General features: G+C 41.0%; 2 protein-coding genes across 5 annotated transcripts in view; one reads left to right on the plus strand and one right to left on the minus strand.

Moving 5' to 3' along the window:
* Positions 1–2,800: 2,800 nt before the first annotated feature.
* On the plus strand, positions 2,801–8,163 carry LOC113971941 (cytochrome c oxidase subunit 6C). The gene is made up of 4 exons (XM_027692496.1): positions 2,801–2,883; positions 3,495–3,622; positions 5,204–5,325; positions 8,036–8,163. Exons 2-3 carry the CDS (start codon positions 3,509–3,511, stop codon positions 5,321–5,323), a joined length of 234 nt encoding a protein of 77 aa, XP_027548297.1. The 5' UTR covers positions 2,801–2,883; positions 3,495–3,508; the 3' UTR covers positions 5,324–5,325; positions 8,036–8,163.
* A 2,869-nt stretch (positions 8,164–11,032) lies between these two features.
* The window catches only part of VPS13B (vacuolar protein sorting 13 homolog B), a 424,870-nt gene continuing 416,179 nt past the window's right edge, over positions 11,033–19,723 (minus strand). For 3 of the 4 annotated variants that reach the window (XM_027692551.1, XM_027692552.1, XM_027692549.1), the window contains 2 exons: positions 18,897–19,146; positions 11,033–13,021 (listed from right to left, as the gene is read on the minus strand). In XM_027692551.1, coding sequence (XP_027548352.1) covers positions 12,776–13,021; positions 18,897–19,146 — 496 coding nt within the window. In that variant the 3' untranslated portion in view covers positions 11,033–12,775. The remainder of the gene's footprint in view (positions 13,022–18,896; positions 19,147–19,723) is intronic. The other variant, XM_027692550.1, reaches the window with a different exon arrangement.

Below are 19,723 nucleotides of genomic sequence, written 5' to 3' on the forward strand. Positions count from 1 at the left end.
AAATTTTATTTCAAATTTCAGTGGAGCACAAGCAAGAAATTATTTAGCATTAATGCCTTCCTTCACTCCTCAAAAGATGATCCCTTTCAAGGACACCATGGATAAGTGTAAACTGTTGCTGGCACTTTGGTATTTCGGAGAGGAAAAGAGGACTGAAGATTCTACTTTGATAACTGTGGCTCCTTTTGAGCAAACAGCCCAAAATTTTCCCAATTTTTTCCCAAAAATTGTCCCAAAGACAGCGGGACTAGGTGCCAGAGACCTCAGAGACCGAGTGGACTGGGAAGGAAACAACTGCTGTTGTCTCTGTATTATATGCCCTTGTGTTTTCAGAAGGTTTATTTGCTTTCATGCATTTGGATGCACAGGATCCAGTCAGGTCCAAAACCACGTTCAGCCTTATAATCCATTCAGAAACTGAGTCACAGGAAGCAACTCTGTGCACTGACTTAATGGAGCTGATTATCTCTGCCTTCCTTCCATTGCTCTTCCTCCAATGTATCCTCAATCCCTTTTTTATCTCCTACTTGCACAGTCCCTTTACACAGAACAATAAGGAGTTGGCTGTATATTCCTCAGTAATGACATCAAAGAATGATAACAATTAGCACTTCATTTAGCATCTTAACTATAACACAAAGATGCCTAGCCAGCAGTATCTCAGGCACATGGGAAAACTGGTCACACAGAAAAGAATTCAAGGACCTGGCCAGCCATGAAGTAAGCTATTGAAAACAGCAATCAATTTTTTTTTATTTGCAGACCTAGTTCCATCCACCAAACTACCCTGCCTCCACAAGACCGATGTTTATACGAAAGTTACTCATATATAATCTGTGATGAGAGTAGCCATGAAACCTGCTATGCTTTTATTCCAGTTAATTTTGTATCCTCTTTTTCTTGAGGTCAAGTTCAGTAAAGAATTTCTTTCTCATGTCTAATCTAAACCTGCCCTCTTTCAGTTTAATTGCATTCTCCCTTTGTCCATGTTGCCACCAAAGATGTTAGACAGTGCTGGTCCCAGTACTGACCCCCAAGGAAGGCCTCTCATCACTTGAATGTAAACCATTCAAGTGGTCTACACTTGAATATCAAGCCGTTGACCACAACTCTTTGAGTGCAACCATCCAGCCAGTTGCTTTAGTCCTTATCCACTAAATGGTCCATCAATCAAATCCATGTCTCTCTAGTTTAGAGACAAGGATGTTGTGCAGGACAATGTCAAATGCTTTGCACAAGTCCAGGTAGATGATGTCAGTTACTCTTCCCTCATCCACCAACACTGTCACCCTGTTGTAGAAGGCCACCAAATTTGTCAGCACGATTTGCCCTTGGTGACATATCTTGCCATTCTTTCTGCATGACATCATTAACATTTAGGTTTTTGTGTTAATCCACATGGGGGAAAACTCTTGGACAGACATTTTTCATTTTGGCCTCAACTATTGTAACAAACTTTTCTTCAGTTTGAGGAATGTTGTCCAAATTGTGTCTTTTCAAACGCCTCTTGCAAAGACCATTCTCCCAGCTTGTAGCCACAGCTGTACGAGTTCCCTCTGCAATTTTCTACTGACACTTTCCTCTTAATTCCATCATAGGTAAAGCAACTTCTCTTCAGTTTTAAGGGCCCATCTCTTCTGTCATTTTATGTCAGGATCTGCTGGCTTTGGCAAAGGAGTGAAAAGCTTGAATAAATACCTCATTGCACAGGAGGGACTTGTTTTTTCAAGGCAGGATTTCATAGCATTTAGTGTAAATCCCACAGAGACTCCCCAGGAATAAAAATGACAATTCCACATGCAGGTGGTGATTATGTGGAAATCACGGGCAAAGCACATGTGCCTCATTTCCAAGAAAGGTACAAAAACTGGCTAAGGGATATCTAGAAAGGATTATGAATGGTTTAATTTGTTTCTAGGCTTGGCCAATAAGTCCTGGCAAACTCTATATGGAAAGGCTTGAGCCTCTTGGCATCGCAGTGTCACCCTCTGCATCCTTCAAGGGGGCCAGCACAGTCTTCTCCTATGGCTCTTAATGGAATCACAGAATCACAGAAGGATTTGGGTTGGAAGGGACCTTCAAGACATAAAAAGGGACCTGAACATGAGCCAGCACTGTGTCCAGGTGGCCAAGAAGGCCAAAGACATCCTGGTCTGTATCAGGGATAGTGTAGCCAGCAGGACCAGGGCAGTGGTTGTCCCCCTGTACTTGGCACTGGTGAGGCCACACCTCGAGTGCCATGTCCAGTTTGGGCTCCTCACTACAGGAAGGACATTGAGGTGCTGGAACGAGTCCAGAGAAAGGCAATGGAGCTGGTGAAGGGTCTGGAGCACAAGTTTGATGAGAAGTGGCTGAGGGAGCTGGGGTTGCTCAGCCTGGAGAGGAGGCGGCTCAGGGCTGACCTTGTCGCTCTCTACAACTCCCTGAAAGGAGGTTGATTCCGGGTGGAGGTCGAGCTCTTCTCCCAAGCAACAAGTGACAGGACAAGAGGGCACAATCTTAAGCTGCACCAGGGGCGGTTTAGGTTGGGCATTAGGAGGAATTTCTTTACAAAAGGGTGATTAGACATTGGAGTGGACTGTCCAGGGAGGTAGTGGAGTCACCGTCCCTGGTGGTGTTTAAGGAAAGACTGGATGTGGCATTCAGTGCCATGGTGTGGTTGACACGGTGGTGTTCGGTCACAGGTTGGACTCCACGATCCCGGAGGTCCTTCCCAACCCATGTGATTCCGCGCCCCTGATTTGTCCCTGCGCGGGGCCGGGCGCTCCGCACGGCCGAGTTTGGCCCGCGCCGCCCGCCGTACGCCGGCGCCCCGCGCATGCGGAGTGGCGCGAGCTCAGCGGGAGCGCGGGCGGCGGCGGCAGGACCTCGGTGGGAGCGGAGGTGAGGCCGCGCCGCCCGCTCGCCGGGCCCCCCGGGCTCCTTCCGCACCCCCGGGCTCCCTCTGCCTTCCCTCGGCCCCCTCATCCCGAGGGTGCCAGCCGCCGCTCCCCCCTTGGCCGCGGCCCCGCGGCAGCGCCGTGACCTCTGCGCGTCCCTGAGGGCGGCGGGGTCGGGCCCTGCGGCGGCGGCAGAGCGGGGCCGGGGCGCCCCCGGAGCGGGGAGCGGCGCGGGTCTGGGCCCAGCCTGGCTCCAGGACCGCTTGGAGTGTCTTCTGACCTGAATTCCGGGACAGCAGGCCTGGAAGGGAAGACCCTGCAGGGAGGGGGGATTTAGTGTGAGCAGCGAAGGCCAGTCTTGATCCCACAAATAGTGTATGCAAGGAGTGTAAAAACTGATTTAGATTCATGTCATAAATAGGTTGCCCTTGAATGTTGTCCCTCAAATATTGTCATTGGAAGGTCAAATACACGGGAGCACTGTTGCTTATCTCGTGAAGATGATGATTACACCATACAGAAAGTACGATCTAGATCTAGAAAGTTGTTTCAGTAGAGCTGCTTCTCCTGCAACTCTCTTTATCTCCTTTTTTTCTTTTACTTTTCATCTTTTAGGAAGTAAAGTCACCATGTCGTCTGCACTGTTGCCCAAGCCACAAATGCGGCGCCTGTTGGCCAGAAGGATGAAGTTTCACCTTTTTGGGGCATTTTTTGTGTCAATAGGATGTGCAGCTTTATACAAGGTGGGCTCTGAAGTCATTCAATTACAAACTGTGCTCATTGGAGTGTTTTAAGAATTCATAATATTTTTCTGTTGAGATTCGGTTGAGCTGTTCATCAGAAAGGTTTAGTAATGTATTTTTGTAAGCATGTTTCCAAAACATAAATAAATCCTGCTAATCTTCATTTGAAGAAATAATATGAATAACCTGTTGCTTTAAGCTGTGTGGTCAAGATCACGCAATTCGTGACAACTTAACCTGGAGTCTCCCAGTCTCATACTGCTCTTGATCATTCACACAGTTGATGCACATGAACTCTGGATAATTTGTGTGTCTTTCTGTCACCTTATCCTAGATTCAGAGTTGTCAAAGCCTTATTTTATCTCTTGACTGATTTCAGAAAACTTGCTCTTAAGCAATTTGGAAAACCCATCCTTCACACTAAAGAGATCAGTGTGGGAAGGGGTGATGTGGTCCTTCTGTCCTTTCTTTTGAGGTATCATGTGGAAATGGACCGTTACATTTCCAGAAAAACACACTTAGAGGTTGGTCTTCTGATAAAGATAAGAGCAGTAGTTGTTCTCAAGTGCCCTTAACTAAATAATTCTGGGATCTCATACATGAAGCAAACAAGTGTGAATTTCTGGGGAAGAACGGGATCTTGGTTTGCCCATTGAACTCACGCATATACTATTTGCAGCAGAAAGCTGTACAAAGTGACTAGCAATGAAGGTAATTTCAGGTAATTCACAAAACTTTAAACTTCTAAGAGCAACAAATGTCTATCAGAAACAATAAGCTCACACAGTTAAAGCTCAACATGTACTCAATACATCTGTTAAGGGGTAGACAAGCTTGTTTGTGGTCAGAGTTAACAATATAAATTTCTTAATAGTCTCTGGGTGTATCCCTTATTTGGCACCCCCTGGTAAGGCGGCAGACCATACTTAGAACAAGTAACTCGGCTCTCAGGAGGGATTTACTTTGTTACTTGTTAGATACTGTTGTACAAACCCACCTTGGACTTCTCTTCACGTTTTTGGGGGATTTTTGAGCATACTCCTGTGCTTCAGGTGAATGAGTATCCAAGGAGTCAGGATTGTGTCTTTTTATGTTGGTGAGCTGTCAGAGTGGCTTGGCAGTCTTGTAAAATTTTACCAGGCTTCTGAAGTTGACTTACGATGTAAGTCAAATGTAGTCAAACTTCAGTTTAGGGTGCCATTTTATCTGGAGTTACAGTTTTGCAGCTGCCCACAGGCATAAAATTTGCAATAATGACATGGTTTATGTATAAAACTATTAGCAGGGATGGTGTTGAACACATGAGTATCAATATAAATGGAGCAGGTTTGGATCTTAAATATGTGATGTGCTGCTTTGTAACGTACCTTCTTTTTAAGGTTTTATTTCCGACATTTGTTTTCCTGACCAATGGTCAGGTATCCTGAACTGTGGATTTTAACAGGAAAAAAGTAATATTTAATAATTTCAGCTAAAGGCCTTTTAGACTAATATCCACTGATAGAAATCATAGCACTAACAAAAAAAAAATTCTGTTAATAAAGCTTTGCAAGCTTTAATTTTCTGTGTGTTACTTTCCAGTTTGGAATTGCTGAACCCAGAAAACGAGCTTATGCAGAGTTCTATAAAAACTACGATGCTATGAAGGACTTTGAAGCCATGAAGGCAGCTGGTGTGTTTGAGTCTGCACCACTCAAATGATGGTAAGCTGCATTTGTAGGTAGTAAGCTACTCTGTGTTAGTACAGGGGTAAGTGAGATTGTTTCAGTGAGATGTTGTGCTTCTGTTGGGAGGCTTTTCCTTTTTTTTCAAATCAAAAGGGATTTCCGAAGAAAAAGGATACAAATTGCGCTCAAGAGAACTCTGGGTAATAAAAATGTGAAGAAATAGGGGAATTGAGGGCTGAGGGTAAGGGCAGGATAGGAGCTCCTGAATACCTTTTGGGTAATTTGTTTAACTCATATGATATAGGAGACAGAGTGTTGATGCCAGGCCTTTGCCCTCCTCATGAAACCATGGAGAGGAGACAAAGTTCTTGTATTAAACTCCAGGTCTTCCCTGATTCCACTGTTATGTTGATGCTGTCACATCTTGAACTGCTTAACTTGGGGCTGTGTCTATCTACTGCTTACATACTTGTGGTGGTACAGTGAGTGAGAAAATGGAGAGGCTGTTTCTCTCTCATAGCTTGCATCTTAATGTAAGAAACAGAGATAGCTTCTGCACATCCTTTTTTATTTTGAAGTTGGTGAGAGGGGCAAGATAACTAGTCATGGGGGAAAATACATTTATATGCACACACCCACACACACACATATATATATATAAATTGCAGTGATGTACAGCTCTGTGTTCTCCCTTACTTGTAACACCAGGAAAAAAGCCTTGATTTCAGTCGTGCTGTAGTTACTAATAACTGCACTCACTAAACTGCACAAGCTCATGTGACAACTCAATAAAGAGTTTTTCCACCTTTCTTGATGCAAATTTTTTACATTGAGTTCTCTGCTTCTTCTAAAATTACTTCAGACTAATCTAGAATGATAGCTTTTTCATTCTTTTGGAATGTTTTCATATTGTGATCATTACGTGATAATCTGTGGCTCTAATTATCCTGGCCAGCTGGGTTTTCTCAGCCTGTTTGCGTGAAGCAGCAACATTGAATAAAAGACTTGTACTTAACAGTATTAATACAATATTCTGTTTTGTGACAATCTGCAACTCTGTGGTTTCTGCATAACACAATTACATAAAAAGCCCAGAGCTCCATCTCTTCTAAAAAATTAGAGAAAAAGGAAAAAAAACTTTGTCAGTCCCAAACTACCAAGCCAGTTGGTTTTTTCTGGTTTTTTTTTTTTTTTTTGGACAGTGGGATACTGCCGCTCTTTAGCTATGAGTGCAACGAAGATAAATAATGAAATTATAAATTCACCTGGTTTAAACCAACCAAGGTTTAAATCTTGGTAATTCTGCCTCTGGTTCAATCCTATTGCTAATATATAGTCACTTTTAAACTTCCTTAGACACTGGATTGCATTCTTTAGTCAGGTGGCCTTCATCAGTGTATTCTGAAGGGCCATCTGGTGGTAAAATCATTTGAAACAAACACTGTTAACAAGGATGCATGTTGAATATTTAATTGGAATCATGAGCAGGATTTTTTTCAATGCAAATAGAGCTCAGTTAGCTTGTGTTCCCATTTGCAGGTTAAAAATAAAAAGTTGCACGTTGTGTGCACCTGTTAAAATTAAATATTTCCTAAACATTTCTTCCATTTCTTAATTGTACTGGCTCAAAAGAAAATGAGACAAATCTTTTTATGTGATTTTGTTTGAATTGCTGATGCTTCTTATTCCTTAGCCTATTTATATAAGAACATATTTTTCACTCTATAGTAGAAAGAGGTTGTTTTTTGTTGTGCCTGCACATTAATGCAAAAGTAGAAGGGGAAAACAATGCCAGTGTTTCAAATGTTCTGTAAAGGACAAGTACACAGAACAGATGGAAGACATTTTTGGTTGCCTCAGTAGTTTAAATCTTAGCTATGGAGGTTGAATTTGATGTCTTTTTTTTGGTAGAGTTACCTAAAGGGTACAGTGGTTGTGCACACTCTACATCTCTTATTTTGTTGGACTATATTCTGTATGTGACAGTAAATACAGTGGCTTAACCTCACTGAATACTCACTCTGGAATCAGTACTTAGCCCCAAAATTGAGGAAAGGGTAGGGTAGGCAGGGAGGAGAATTCATTAGTTAAGGTGGTAGCAGGGCACTCTGTACCATTTGTTCCTGCTGGGCATGGAGGCACCTTGGCACCTCAGTGTTTCATCAACTTGGTGTGGTCTCCTTGTGGTGATCCTGACAATGGAAACTAAGTGCACATATAAATCTGAGGAGTGTCCTACCTCTACCTCTACTGTGTGCTCAGTCATAGAAAAACGGGGCAAGCTTGGAGTTTGGTGCTAACCACTTGCATGACTTTTGTCATGGAGCACAGCTGGTCTTGGATGGTGTTCAGTATAATAGGGAGAAGCAATTTGAATTTGGTTTTCTTCCTTCCTTGGTAGGCTGCCTGCACCACTTGTTTCCTCTCTGGCTCCTATCTGAAGGCTGCATTCCTTTCTCCTGCAGTCCCTCAGCAAGATTGATTCAGTTACCAGTGCAGCATGTATAGAGAATCTGATGTGCTGTGCGGTGTTGTTCCAGCTCTTGATTTGTTCCATGTTTCACTTCTGTTTGCCACATGAAGGGTGTATGAATCTTAAACCATCAGGAAATAACAGGGGGAATTCCTCTAGACTAAACTACCACATAAACATTTCTCTCTGTTGCTTTGCATTCATACATACTAATATGTTTACTCAGAGCATGAAGTTTGTCCATCATAATGTAATATTTTTTTTATCTTGCAGATCCCATTTAGTCCAAGGAGACCTGATGACCGAACCTTATTTGTTCACTGAATTGTGAAGTGTAATGCACTTCAGTGCATGGCACGCTCTAATGTAACTAACTAAATAAAATACATATGTCAGTGGCATTTAGTTGTCTTCATTAATGTAGAAATGCTTAAAGGCTTAGATGCTGGGAAGAGTGGTGGAAACTACTCAAATTTGCTCAAGGTGGTCAGAAACTGCACAAGATGACTAAGTCTAATTTTCTTTCCTCCAGGAATTATTTGCATCTCTGTTGTGGCCAAATTCCACATTTGATAACACAGAATATCCCTAAGCATAGACAGCTAGGTTGTCCCAGCTGCTGATGGGTGGGAATATGCAAGAGGACAGATGTTACAGGAAGAGAGAGGATAGATTTCTGGAAAGGTCTGTGTTACCTCAGACTTCACAAGGTGAACTGATCTTGAGAGGAAAGAATTTGGAGAGCCATTCTGGAAATATACTAGCCAACCCTCCTGTTTTTTTCTGCTGTCATCACTATATTGCCTTCCTTACAGCAGCAAACGGCTATAGCAAGACTTACAGACTGCAAATGCCTATTCTTACACGTGGTATGTTAGTTACTGTAATTGGGAAATGACTGTAAACTGCAGACATGTTCATGTGTGTTTGATGTACAAGGGGAAAGGGGGTATGGGCAGACAAAATAAGAAATACTTTAGGATATTATGGTAATGAAAATCTTGGCATGCTGCTTTTAGACATGTATCATCACCTTTTCAATATCTGGAAGTAGTCAGCTAAGCATAGTTTGGATCTCTGCTACATTCTGTGCAGTCTGAGACCTGATGCTCTGTCTTACCTACCTGTCAGTGAGGACAGGCTTTGTCATTGCCTGTTGCTCAGGAGAAACAAGGTACTAGGACTGCAGCTTTTGTTTGCTGCATGTGGGTACTAGGAGAGCAGTCAAAAGCTGACTGCGTGAAAGGGGAGGTTTGGTATGAAGCAGCATGACAAATTAGGCCATCTGTGTTGTATTTGAAGGTCTTCAGTTCAAATCCTGTTTGGAGTAACTCTTATTATTTTACATGGATCATTAACTACTTAACACTTAATAGGTATCCTTGAACAACATTTGGACTAATGAAAGCACGTAAGTAATGTATGTGATCCAGAACACTTTTTAGACCAATGTGGGATTTTCTTTGAACTTCCCATACAGGCAATGCTTCCTTTAAGCAGAGAAAGAATTTGACATTAGTGGTGCAGGGGAAACCATCTAGTAATCAAAATACCCGTTCTCCTATAAATGTAAACCAGAGCTTAACAACAGCAAATGATACCCATTTATCTTCCCAATGTACAGTATAAACATTGTATGCCATTAAGTACTGACTAACATTTTCTCAGGCCTGTGCATGTTTAAATAGCCAGTGGTCTTCAGTCATACTGACAGCTTCAGAGGCAAAGAAACTTGCTACTGCCAGGTGTGCAGGCTAATAGACATGACTTGCCTTGCAGTTGTAGTCCCTCTCTTCTTCCCAGTTGCTATGAATTAATTTACTTTTAAATTCTGTTTCTTCTAAGCTGTTGTAGCAAGCAGCAGTTATTGTAGTCTGTATTCCTTCACTTTCCAGCACGTGTTGATTTAAAGGAATGAGTTTTGTGATTGAAAGCAGTTTTTGACAATACAGCAGAGCTCAGAGGTGTGTATTCAATGTATTCAACAAAGAAAGGTGAGCTCTAATTTTCATGGCTGCGCTTTGAGAATCTGCAGGCTGTAATCGTTGCTTTCTGTATACATTCTGGTTTCACACTGGATGCAAGACAAGTACTTCCCTTCAGCAGGCAATGCCAACCAGCCCACAGCTTGCATTCCTTTGGAGTAGGGACAGCAAAGCTGGGTACCTAACCTGCTGTTCTGAGATCAGCACCAACCTGCCAGTTTTTCTTTTGTTTTTTGCCTTTGTCAGCAAGAGTTCAGCTAATTCTATCTTACAAAGAATGGGAGTGGGACTTAGCATAGTACAAGACCTGTGAATAAGACCCTAATCAGTTGCTTGTTACAGGGTCTGGCATGCTGTTTCTAGGAGATGCAGGGCTGAAAAAACATGCTTGTCCGCTCTGAGACCATCCCAACTGTCTAAAGGTTTTTGCTGTATTTATGTATGAAATAATATATAAAAAGGAGTTATTTGACCTAAACTACTTTGGGAAAGGTCTTTCTGTATATAAACCTGACCATGCCTTCAAATTTTTTGGCTGGCTTGCTTTATTCTCGAGTGTTTGAGGAGTGATTGATTGTTCTGGAAGCAAACTAAAAAGATAGATCTGAAGTTGTGAGCTCTCCAGGTCTAAAGAGCATTATGAGAGTAGGCATGTTTTAAGAGTACACACTGCAGTGCTTTAGCAGCTAAGTACAGGCAGCTGCTCTTTGGACAACTTTGTTTTCATAGTTCACGCAGCTCATATGTAGGAGAGGCTGATTTATGTGCCATCTCCACTCGTTTCCATACATGTGGTTAGAAGGGGGAGAAAGAACCTGTCTAATGCAGTAAAGATGCAGCTCAATTCACTGAAGAAAAGTGTAATTTAAGCGTTTATTCCAGGAGACTGTAATTCAGGAAAAACACAAATGTATTTTAAATAATGGCTGAAATCTACAAACTTTTAGAAATGAAACTGCTGTCCCTCATTTTTTACAGGTGTGTTTGCATCCCCTTGGCTTGTCTGTGTACTGCATAAATAAGGAACAGATTGGTTTAACTCAAATGGTGACTACAGTACTGTTTTGATTCAGTCACAAAAGCATAAAACTTTTCAGTACACATTTTTTGGCAATCTAATCATCAGTTTTTGCTTCCAAAGCATTGTCACGATCTATTGCATTTTCTGGTACATTACAAAGTCCAGTGACTAACTGGAATCTAATGGGGTCCACATGAAGTTTGTACGTCAGTATTGTCATCGTTCTGCATCTTGTAACTGAATGACCAAACACCTCACACACCCAAGTATTATAGGAATAGCTTTATTACCTTTAAACAATTCCATTATATTACAATTTATCCATCAAAATGCAAAATTAGAAATATTAAACAATTTCCATAAAATATTCAGGAACGAAGCATGGGTGTGTATATACATATAGAATTTTTAAATAGTGTTATTTAAACAATGACTAAGTTATTAAACCACTGTATGAAATGTTGATAATGGATGGGCTTATTTCACAGTCAGAAAAGGATAATGCAGACTCCAGGCCCCAGTATTCCCAGTACATGAGAGACACGGCTTTTAGAAATACCTTTTAACAAAACAACTCACATGAAAAACATTGCAGTTACTACATTCTTATTTACTGTGCATTTGGTCATATCAAGTATGCATAGGAGTTATTAACTCTAAAGCATATGCTCCAAATGGTGATCAGATTTTATTCCAGTTCTTATCTCTGACTCCAGCCATGTTCAGGAATCTCCAGACAAAATTCATGTCCGTAAACACATAGAAAAGGGGAGAAAAGTTAACATGCATAGTTGAAAACCAAGTAAGCTTTTGGGTTTTAAAATAAAACTGCCATAGCCAGATTTGGTTTATAAAGTCATCTAACTGTGCCCAGAGATAGTGATTTCTTGTCTACTACAAGAAATACAGCTATTTAACATATATTTGTAAGTGTATTGTGATGGTATCATTAACTATTAATGTGCCTGTGGGTCCATAGTTTTCAATCAATTTGGAAAAAAAGAAATCTCACTTTGCTTAGTACATACTTGAAAGGTCATGTTTCCAAATATTCCCGGTTTTATCTGTTTCAAGATGATAAGCATAAAATGAATTAGGGCTGAAGGGAGCACATACAACATAGATCAGAAATAAGCAAGACCCCACAAGGCTGTACTTAGCACCTGCACATCTGGGTTACATTGAGCTTATGAATTTTGAGGAGACAGCTCTGTTTCTTAAATTTTCGAACTGCATGTTACTTCCAGCTAATGACCAGACAATGCACAGTCATACACACATCGAAAGTACTTCTGAAAATTTGATGGTGGATAAAATAAAGTTTCTGTATACAGACAGTTTTAAAAATAAATTCATGTTGTAGTTCATGTTTTGTCCTCCAAACCACACAAAGGCACTAGTTTACATTACGGACTAATGTCCTGCAAAACTTCAGTCAAATAAAGGAAGCTATTTTAAGGTTAAAGTGGTGCTAAAACCCAGCTGTCACTAGTAACTTAAAACAGCCACACTTGGTTTTTCAGATTTAGTGGGGGAAAATGTTTTGCCTCAGGATGCACATGTTGGGGGAGAGTGGGTGTGGGGGGAAAGGCTCAGCCTTGAGCAAGTTTTTACAGCTGAGTTATAAACCTGGTTTATAACAGAAACTGGCAGACCCTAAAAGATGATATAGAGGTATTGATAGACATTTGTGTGTGTGGCACAAATGTCTGTATGCACGCAGTTTTCCCCTATTCTCTAATTTTTGGTTATTGAAAAGGGATTTTGATTGAGCTATAGTCCAAGGCTGTTCCTTCTCACTTTATTCATTTGCCAGAACACTTTCCTTCCAGCACTAGTATCTTGGCTAGAGAGCAGGAATGTTGTTAAGATTAGAAAAGCTATTGGGCTTTGTTACCAATTCTACCTCCTCAAAAATTATATGCATCTCTACTTGATGTAGGTTACTGCAGAGAAAGCATTACTTTCACACTGGTATGGCATTACTATACTCAACACAAATAACTATTAATTAAATCCTTTCCTCAAGGCCTTATTTTTCACCATGGTGAATTTGCTAATGAATACTTGTGCAAAATTTGGATCAACTACATACTGATAGGTTTTCGTTATAGTTGGGGGCTGTTCAGCAGCCACAGTTTGCGGTGCTGGCACTGTGGAGGTGCTGGGAGTGAGGTGGTAGGATGTCTTTGTGATGTACTCCACCAGGCGGTTGTACTGTTGTTCTGACAGTCTCTCTCTAGCTCCATCGGCCTGAAATCAGATACGATAAAATAATTATTGAGTATTTGACAGCAACTGAACTGAGTAGTAAGGACAATGACTTCCATATTACTCTCTTAAAAACCCTCCTCCCTAAAATATTCCTTACGATAGTTCAAAAGATTTTTTAAATCAACAATGTTCTCCCATAGTTTAGTCCTTGGTGAATTAGTCCTCCCCTCCGCTGTTTTGGACACTTCTGAGAAGCCCTAACTCTGCCACAGAAAATTTAAGCAGTATCTTTTGAGAATTTCATGGATGGACACCTTGGCCATGAGTAGAACTTTACAACAGATCAACTCTTTGTATACAGCAAAAGCATCCGGATCCCTTTTAGAAAAATGCCAGTAGCTCATGGAAGTGCTTATCAGATAGCAATTCTAATTAGCAAAAACATTTTCTCAAAAAGAACAATGAAAGACAGCCCATAGCTAATATCTGGGCAGTTAGTTTTAGGTCTTTAACTTGATTTAAAATAAAGACTAGAAGCTACCTTCCAGGTGAATGTTCTATGGCAGGATATATCCATCTGCTTCTGGTAACAAAAAAACCCCCATTCTGGGTCAGAGGACTCACACATGGACTTTTTTTAAACAAAAGGGTTTTACTAAAGATGTTTTGGGTATTTTCTTTCTGGAGAAGACATTAAGGTGTCTGTGCAAACTGGCTTTCCCACCACCAGGAGCTGGAAGGACTCCTCTGAAGAAATCTCTTTTCTGCAGACTGAAATACGTAGAGGTTCAAGGCCCTAGCAAGAGGGATTCAAGCGACCTACCGAGTGGAAAAAAATACAGTAAATCAAATACTGTCAACAGAAAGGTGGCATCTACCTATGGTTCCAACCAGATAAAGTATTAGATGAAAAGCTGTGGACAAACCTGACTTTGGAAGGTCAATCTGCTGTGCCCACTTTTTTGAAGAAGTTGAAGACAACTATGGCTAGCTTGAGAAGGGAAGGCAAGCTAATTGCATGGTTTCAAAAAAACTTTATTTCAAAAATACTACCATGGATGCTACAGTAGTATGACTATCTAAGTCATTCAGAACAGAAGTTATTTCCAAAATACGATAATGAACAAAAAGACAGGAGTTATCCTAGGGCTAGGGTTTGATGCTTCCTTATTTACAGCTGCAGAACTGCTGACCAGTTTAATTTCTGTAGGGTCTCAAATGTCTTTGTTGGACATCACAGTAAGGATTTATAGACTGCTATCTTCTGCATGTCTTTCAAGGAGTTTTACACATCTTACTAGATATGATGATGTTTTTAAACTGCCATTGGATTCCATGATCAGTATCTGGTCACATCTCTGGACTGCAAGACTCATTTTAAATACACCGTTGCTTATTTGAAGAGAGGGTTAATATAACTGATGGATAGTGACAGATGTCACATTCACATCAAAACAGTCCCTTCTGTTTTTTTTTTACTATGCCTTTGGAGATGGATTTGCTGCTCAGCAAGTAGAAACACTCCTGTTTTCAATCATCATCACAAAAATGCAAAAGGAAGCAGGCTCACGAACAAGCTCAGAAGCTTAAGGTTGATGCCTATGCCTAGAAACAGCAGAAATGATGAAATGGGCAGAGGGGAGTGTTGTTTTCATGAACGACCTTAAGAGAGGGAAAAATCAGAAGGCAGACTCTGCAGCAGAATCACGGCTAACAGTGGAGAATGGTGTCTGAACCACGTCTTCAGTGTGGTGGCTCAGTAGAAGTATCTCAGGAGTCAGTCTGTTTCACCGGTTGAAAGGAGAGAAATATGCTGAAGCACCACCTATGTAAACTAGATTTTAAGTTATGGGGTAAATCTTGCATGTAGGTGGCTTCACACTTTTTCCTGATTTCTCCTTCTAGAGAGGTAAGCCCAGGGGCAGCTGGGTTCTGCCTTCACACTGACCAGAAGACCCAGCTTATCAGATGGAAATGGTGCTGGCATCCCATTCACCTACTCTTGTGAACCCATTCTTCATTCAGCCTCAGGCTATATTCCACAGATACACCATAATTATCCAGGAGGAAATATTAACTGTGCTTGGATGGTCTTCCAAAGTAACTGGGACCCTGCCTGCTTCTAGAGGGCTTCATCTGTAACTAACTAACTGCTTCTGCAGCCACTTTCAGTTTAGCTTATATTGTCAAGACAAGAACAGAAGCTTGGAATTGTATTTTTTCCCAAAAGGCACCTAACATTGTCACTAAGTGCTCTCACTCATGGCTTTGCACAACTATCATGTTAATATCCAGACCATTCAATGGTTCAAAATTTAGTCAAGGGTTGCTTAATGCACCTGCTAGAGGAATAGTACAGATATCATGCCCTTTCATGCTGGAAGGGTTAAGAACTTTTGGCTTTATATATTGTGGAGTCAAACAAGCCATCAGGCAAACCAATTGCTTAACGAGTCAAAATATACTTTTGGGTTAAGAACTCCACAATGCTTCTAAAATTCCTCCCTTTACAGCTTATAAAGAATAAGCCTTCAGCAATTCTGACTCCACAGTAGACAAACAGCACCTTGTGTTGGGCAGTCCAGATGTGTTGGGCTCCTCTGTGCACACCGACTAAGGTCTGGTTCTTAAGGTTTTTTTTTCCACTCCTTTGAAGAATCCAGAGACTGGTTTTCAGCTCTAAAGATGGTAACATGTAGCACTGTCATGAAAGCCCTGTTGCATATTACCACAAAAAAATTCTGGAATATTTGAAGAGCCCTTCGATTTGTTGTTGTCTTCTTCATATTATGAGCTATACCAAGAGCAGCTGGAAGAGCAGGCCTTTTGAGTATGACATCTGTCTGGAAGCAAGTAGCGTGTCAATTACTTTGGAAGATAATCCAAGTACAATTAATGCTTCCCTTTCAATAAAAATGTTGTCAGTGCCAGAGTTTTCAAGAATCCATCCAGGCTATTCCTAGCCAGATGGATTAAGTTATATATTGTGTAGGCGAACAAGCCATCAGGCAAACCAATTGCTGAAGGAGTCAAAATATGCTCTATAATATCTCTGGTGATTACAGCTGTAGAAACTCATGTTTTGTTTCCTAACTGTTCCAAGAAGCTGAGGAGGGGGAATGGGAGAAACTGTTTTGGGCAGAGCTGAAACAAAACTTTTGGCAATTATTTTTGTGAGCAGTAATACAAAAAAGTGGATTTTTTAAACATTGAAATGAATTGTTTCAATTTGCTGCATTATTTCTATCATTTTTGACTAAATTAGTCAGAAAAATAGAGATAATTTACATTTGGTAACATTACCTCTGTTTTGCTAAACTTATCATAATATTTTGGTTGACTTGACTAGGCATTTTCCAGCTAAAAATTCTGTCCATCTTTACTAATGTCATCATGCACAGACATGTCTGCACTTCAGCTGAGGACATCTCCAGTGCAACAAGATGGCCTAGTTTTAATATTGAGGAGTTGTGCCTATTTAGGTGTAGGTCAGCAGCTCGGAGGCTGCTCAGCTGCAAGTCACAACTTGTTCCTCCTAAGGTTCCTTTTCCTAATCACATCACATCCAGTTTTTAGAAGCTCTTCACAGGGAGCTGAAGGGGAGGTTCTGGCTCCCATCAGCACTGGTGCTGCACATGACACCCCAGAGGACCACAGAACTGACATGTTCAGCTCCAGAAAGGAAATTATTAAGTATGAGGTCTCCCAATCCACAAAGGCAAAAAAAGCATAGTAAACATTAATTACAAAAGAATTTTACTTAACTCTAGGTAATCACTAAAACTATATGAAGTTTTTTGGAATCTTTCGTTGTGTAGCTGCCTTAACAAAAAAATTCAAACTCCTTTTATTCTGGTCTCTTTTACTTTCAACTGCTCCTTCTTATAGCACATTTCTTTAAATTTTTACACAAATTTAAGCATAAGCATCTGCATTTTGAAGGAATATTTTGCCAGGTCTGTTTTATACAGCATCACTCAACTTCTGCTGTCTTGCCATCACTGACTGTGCTGCACCAGGGCACAGGCACTCTTCACAGCTTTTACCATGCCACACATTTTCACTGCAATCTCAAGAGCCTGTGTCAGCAAAGAAGATGCTGTACTGATGCTGTACTGGTGGCTCAAGGCTTACAGCTCCTGGTGGTGCACTGCTGCACCACTTAAGTAGGACTCTCGTATTTCCATCCATAATTTCATAAAACCCCCATGTATTTGGTCCAGTACCTGCAAAAGAGGTCACACTTACCATGTATAACTAGGTGTGTGTATGTGGGAGAGCTGGACTCTGCACATGCCGGGTAGGGTTGCTCTGTGAATTCAGAGGAGCCACTTGGCCATAAATCCTACACATTCCCAGCTGCAGCAGCTGTGGGGACTAGAATTAGGCTCCCTGTCCCTTGCCTTCCCTTCTCCCAGACAGGCAGCTCCTCTGCACCCTTCATCACCTTCTTGCAGCAACCTTTGGGCAAGCTTCCCTTTTCCCATAGCAGCATTCTACTCCTCACCCCTTGGGTAACCAGACACAAAGACAAAAGCTATCACACTCCAATCTAATAAAAAAGGATTTAAGCTGGTGCTAAATTTAGGGTTGGAAAAGGTTGAGTGCATAAAATGCCTTAGGGAGAACAATTTTTTTTTCTTCTTCCCTCCAGGACAGTAGCTCTGGACTGAGCAGGATAGTCTGGATTCAGTCTGAGGTGTGCCATTCCCAACCACTCAGCACTCAGGACAAAAACCCTGAGCTTTGTCCACTTGCATCAAAATTTAAGTAATTCCTCATGTAGCTTTTTGATGAGAGAAGGCAATTTTAGTCAACAGTGCTCTGTGAAACTGAGGTTAGTGGAAAGACAACAAATGTAAATAGAGAATTCAGCACTAAAAAAAGCTTTTACAAAAATATTCAAGTGCTGTCACGACACAGATGAAGTCCTTGCTGTGCTGGAATCGATGGCAAAACTCTTCAGTCACTTCAGCAAAGTTAGGATTTGATTGAAGGTGCTCCTACTTTTTGTCACACCTCATACTTCATGGGGTTTTACATGTTCTTTTCTTATATTTGAAACAGAAATTTCTGGTATAGCAGTCTATACTTCTGACACACTTCTATAAAAACAACTGGGACATGCTTGTTTGTTTTTGAAATGCTCTCTCATATGATTCCACTTGAGAATTTAATACAATAAACATTGTTTCTCAAAAGTGCAAAAATATAACACCCTTCTACCATTAAAAGAAGATAATTCATCCAAAACCCAAAGTATTCAAATGGCTTAGAGATCCTTCAATATGAAGATGAATGTTTTATGCTCTTACTGGCAAACACTTGGTGCATCCAATCTCAGAAAAGAACTGACACAGTTTAAAGTTAGCATTTGCAGAAGAAGGAAGATCTAAAGAAGCAAATACAACTGGCAGCCAAGCAAAACAACTGCACTGGAAGTGGCAAGATAAGAAACATGCTGAAAGGAGCATCAGCACCACTGATCTGTCAACAGAATTCACAGAAGAATGAAAGGAACTGCTCTTGCTAGGACCTTGTAGGCACAGGCAGCAATACTGACTTGCCAAACAATAAACACCTTGTGCACATCTAGGCATGAAAACATTTCTGGAAAAGAGGTGATGCTTACCAAGAACTCAGACTTCCTCTACATTTTCCCTCAGAAAATTTCTGTCATAGATATGGTATATTATGATCAATAAGAGGACAGAAGGGAGGAGACACCTCCCTCTCATCCAAAGGGCAACACAGTCAAGTATGAGGCATGAGAAAACAGCAGGTCTCCTGGTTTGGCACTTATACCTTTGGCCTCCTGACCCAGTATAACCAACTGGTGACTATCCCTGTTGCCAAAAGCATCGTCATCAGTTGTAACTTTATCTTTGAATGAAAAACATATTCAAGTCTTTACCTCCAAATCAGAAGGCACTCTCTGCTGCTTTAGCTGCACCTTCAGCAGATCTTTTTGCTGATCATCTTCCAGACAATCGATTTCAGTCACGGGGAATGCCTGCTGCTGTGTGTCTTCACTGATGCTGACGACAAAGAGCACCTCTGAGGTGAGCAGCAAGCAGCCTTCATGCTGCTGGCCTGATCCACTCACAATCATGACATCTAAGGCCATATGGACCTCTGGCCTTCCTAGAGATTGCAGCATTTTCCTGCATTATCAAGGGAAAAAAAGAAAAAAAAAGATGAAAAAAAGAAGTAGTCAGTGTTGTGCATCGGGTCCTCCATGGCTTATTTTTATCACTAATGTTTTTACTTAAGCCTGTAGCTATCACCTACAGATGTAAAATAAGCCAGGGAGTGTATCCAAAACACCATTACTGAAAGATATTAGACTTCAGATTTAAAGAATGAATGTGAAATTGTTACTTATAAAAACCCCTTAATAATTTCCTGCAAAATTGGCCTAGTATCTGTGCTAGGTCAGCCTATTTCCCATCTTATTTCCTTGATAATAGAAAAATTACCCTAAGAAGTGGCTTAGAGATTCAGAGTAGAAAATAAAGCTATCTTCACTAACAGCTGTTTCTGGAGACGTGCAGTATTTTTCTTGGGCTTGGTGCAATGATAAATAAGTAAGAACTCACTGAATGCCATTAAATAAAGATCAACTCTGTAGTTTCAGAGCTGGATGCAGATCAGCAGCCCATCATTTGCAGATTGGGTTTCTATGCACTACCTTTGTGTTTAATGTTCCTAAACAAACTGCCATAACTCAGCCTTTCCTAG

The sequence above is a fragment of the Neopelma chrysocephalum genome, unplaced genomic scaffold (genome assembly GCF_003984885.1).
Source record: "Neopelma chrysocephalum unplaced genomic scaffold, ASM398488v2 Primary Assembly neopelma1_86, whole genome shotgun sequence".
NCBI lineage: Eukaryota > Metazoa > Chordata > Aves > Passeriformes > Pipridae > Neopelma > Neopelma chrysocephalum.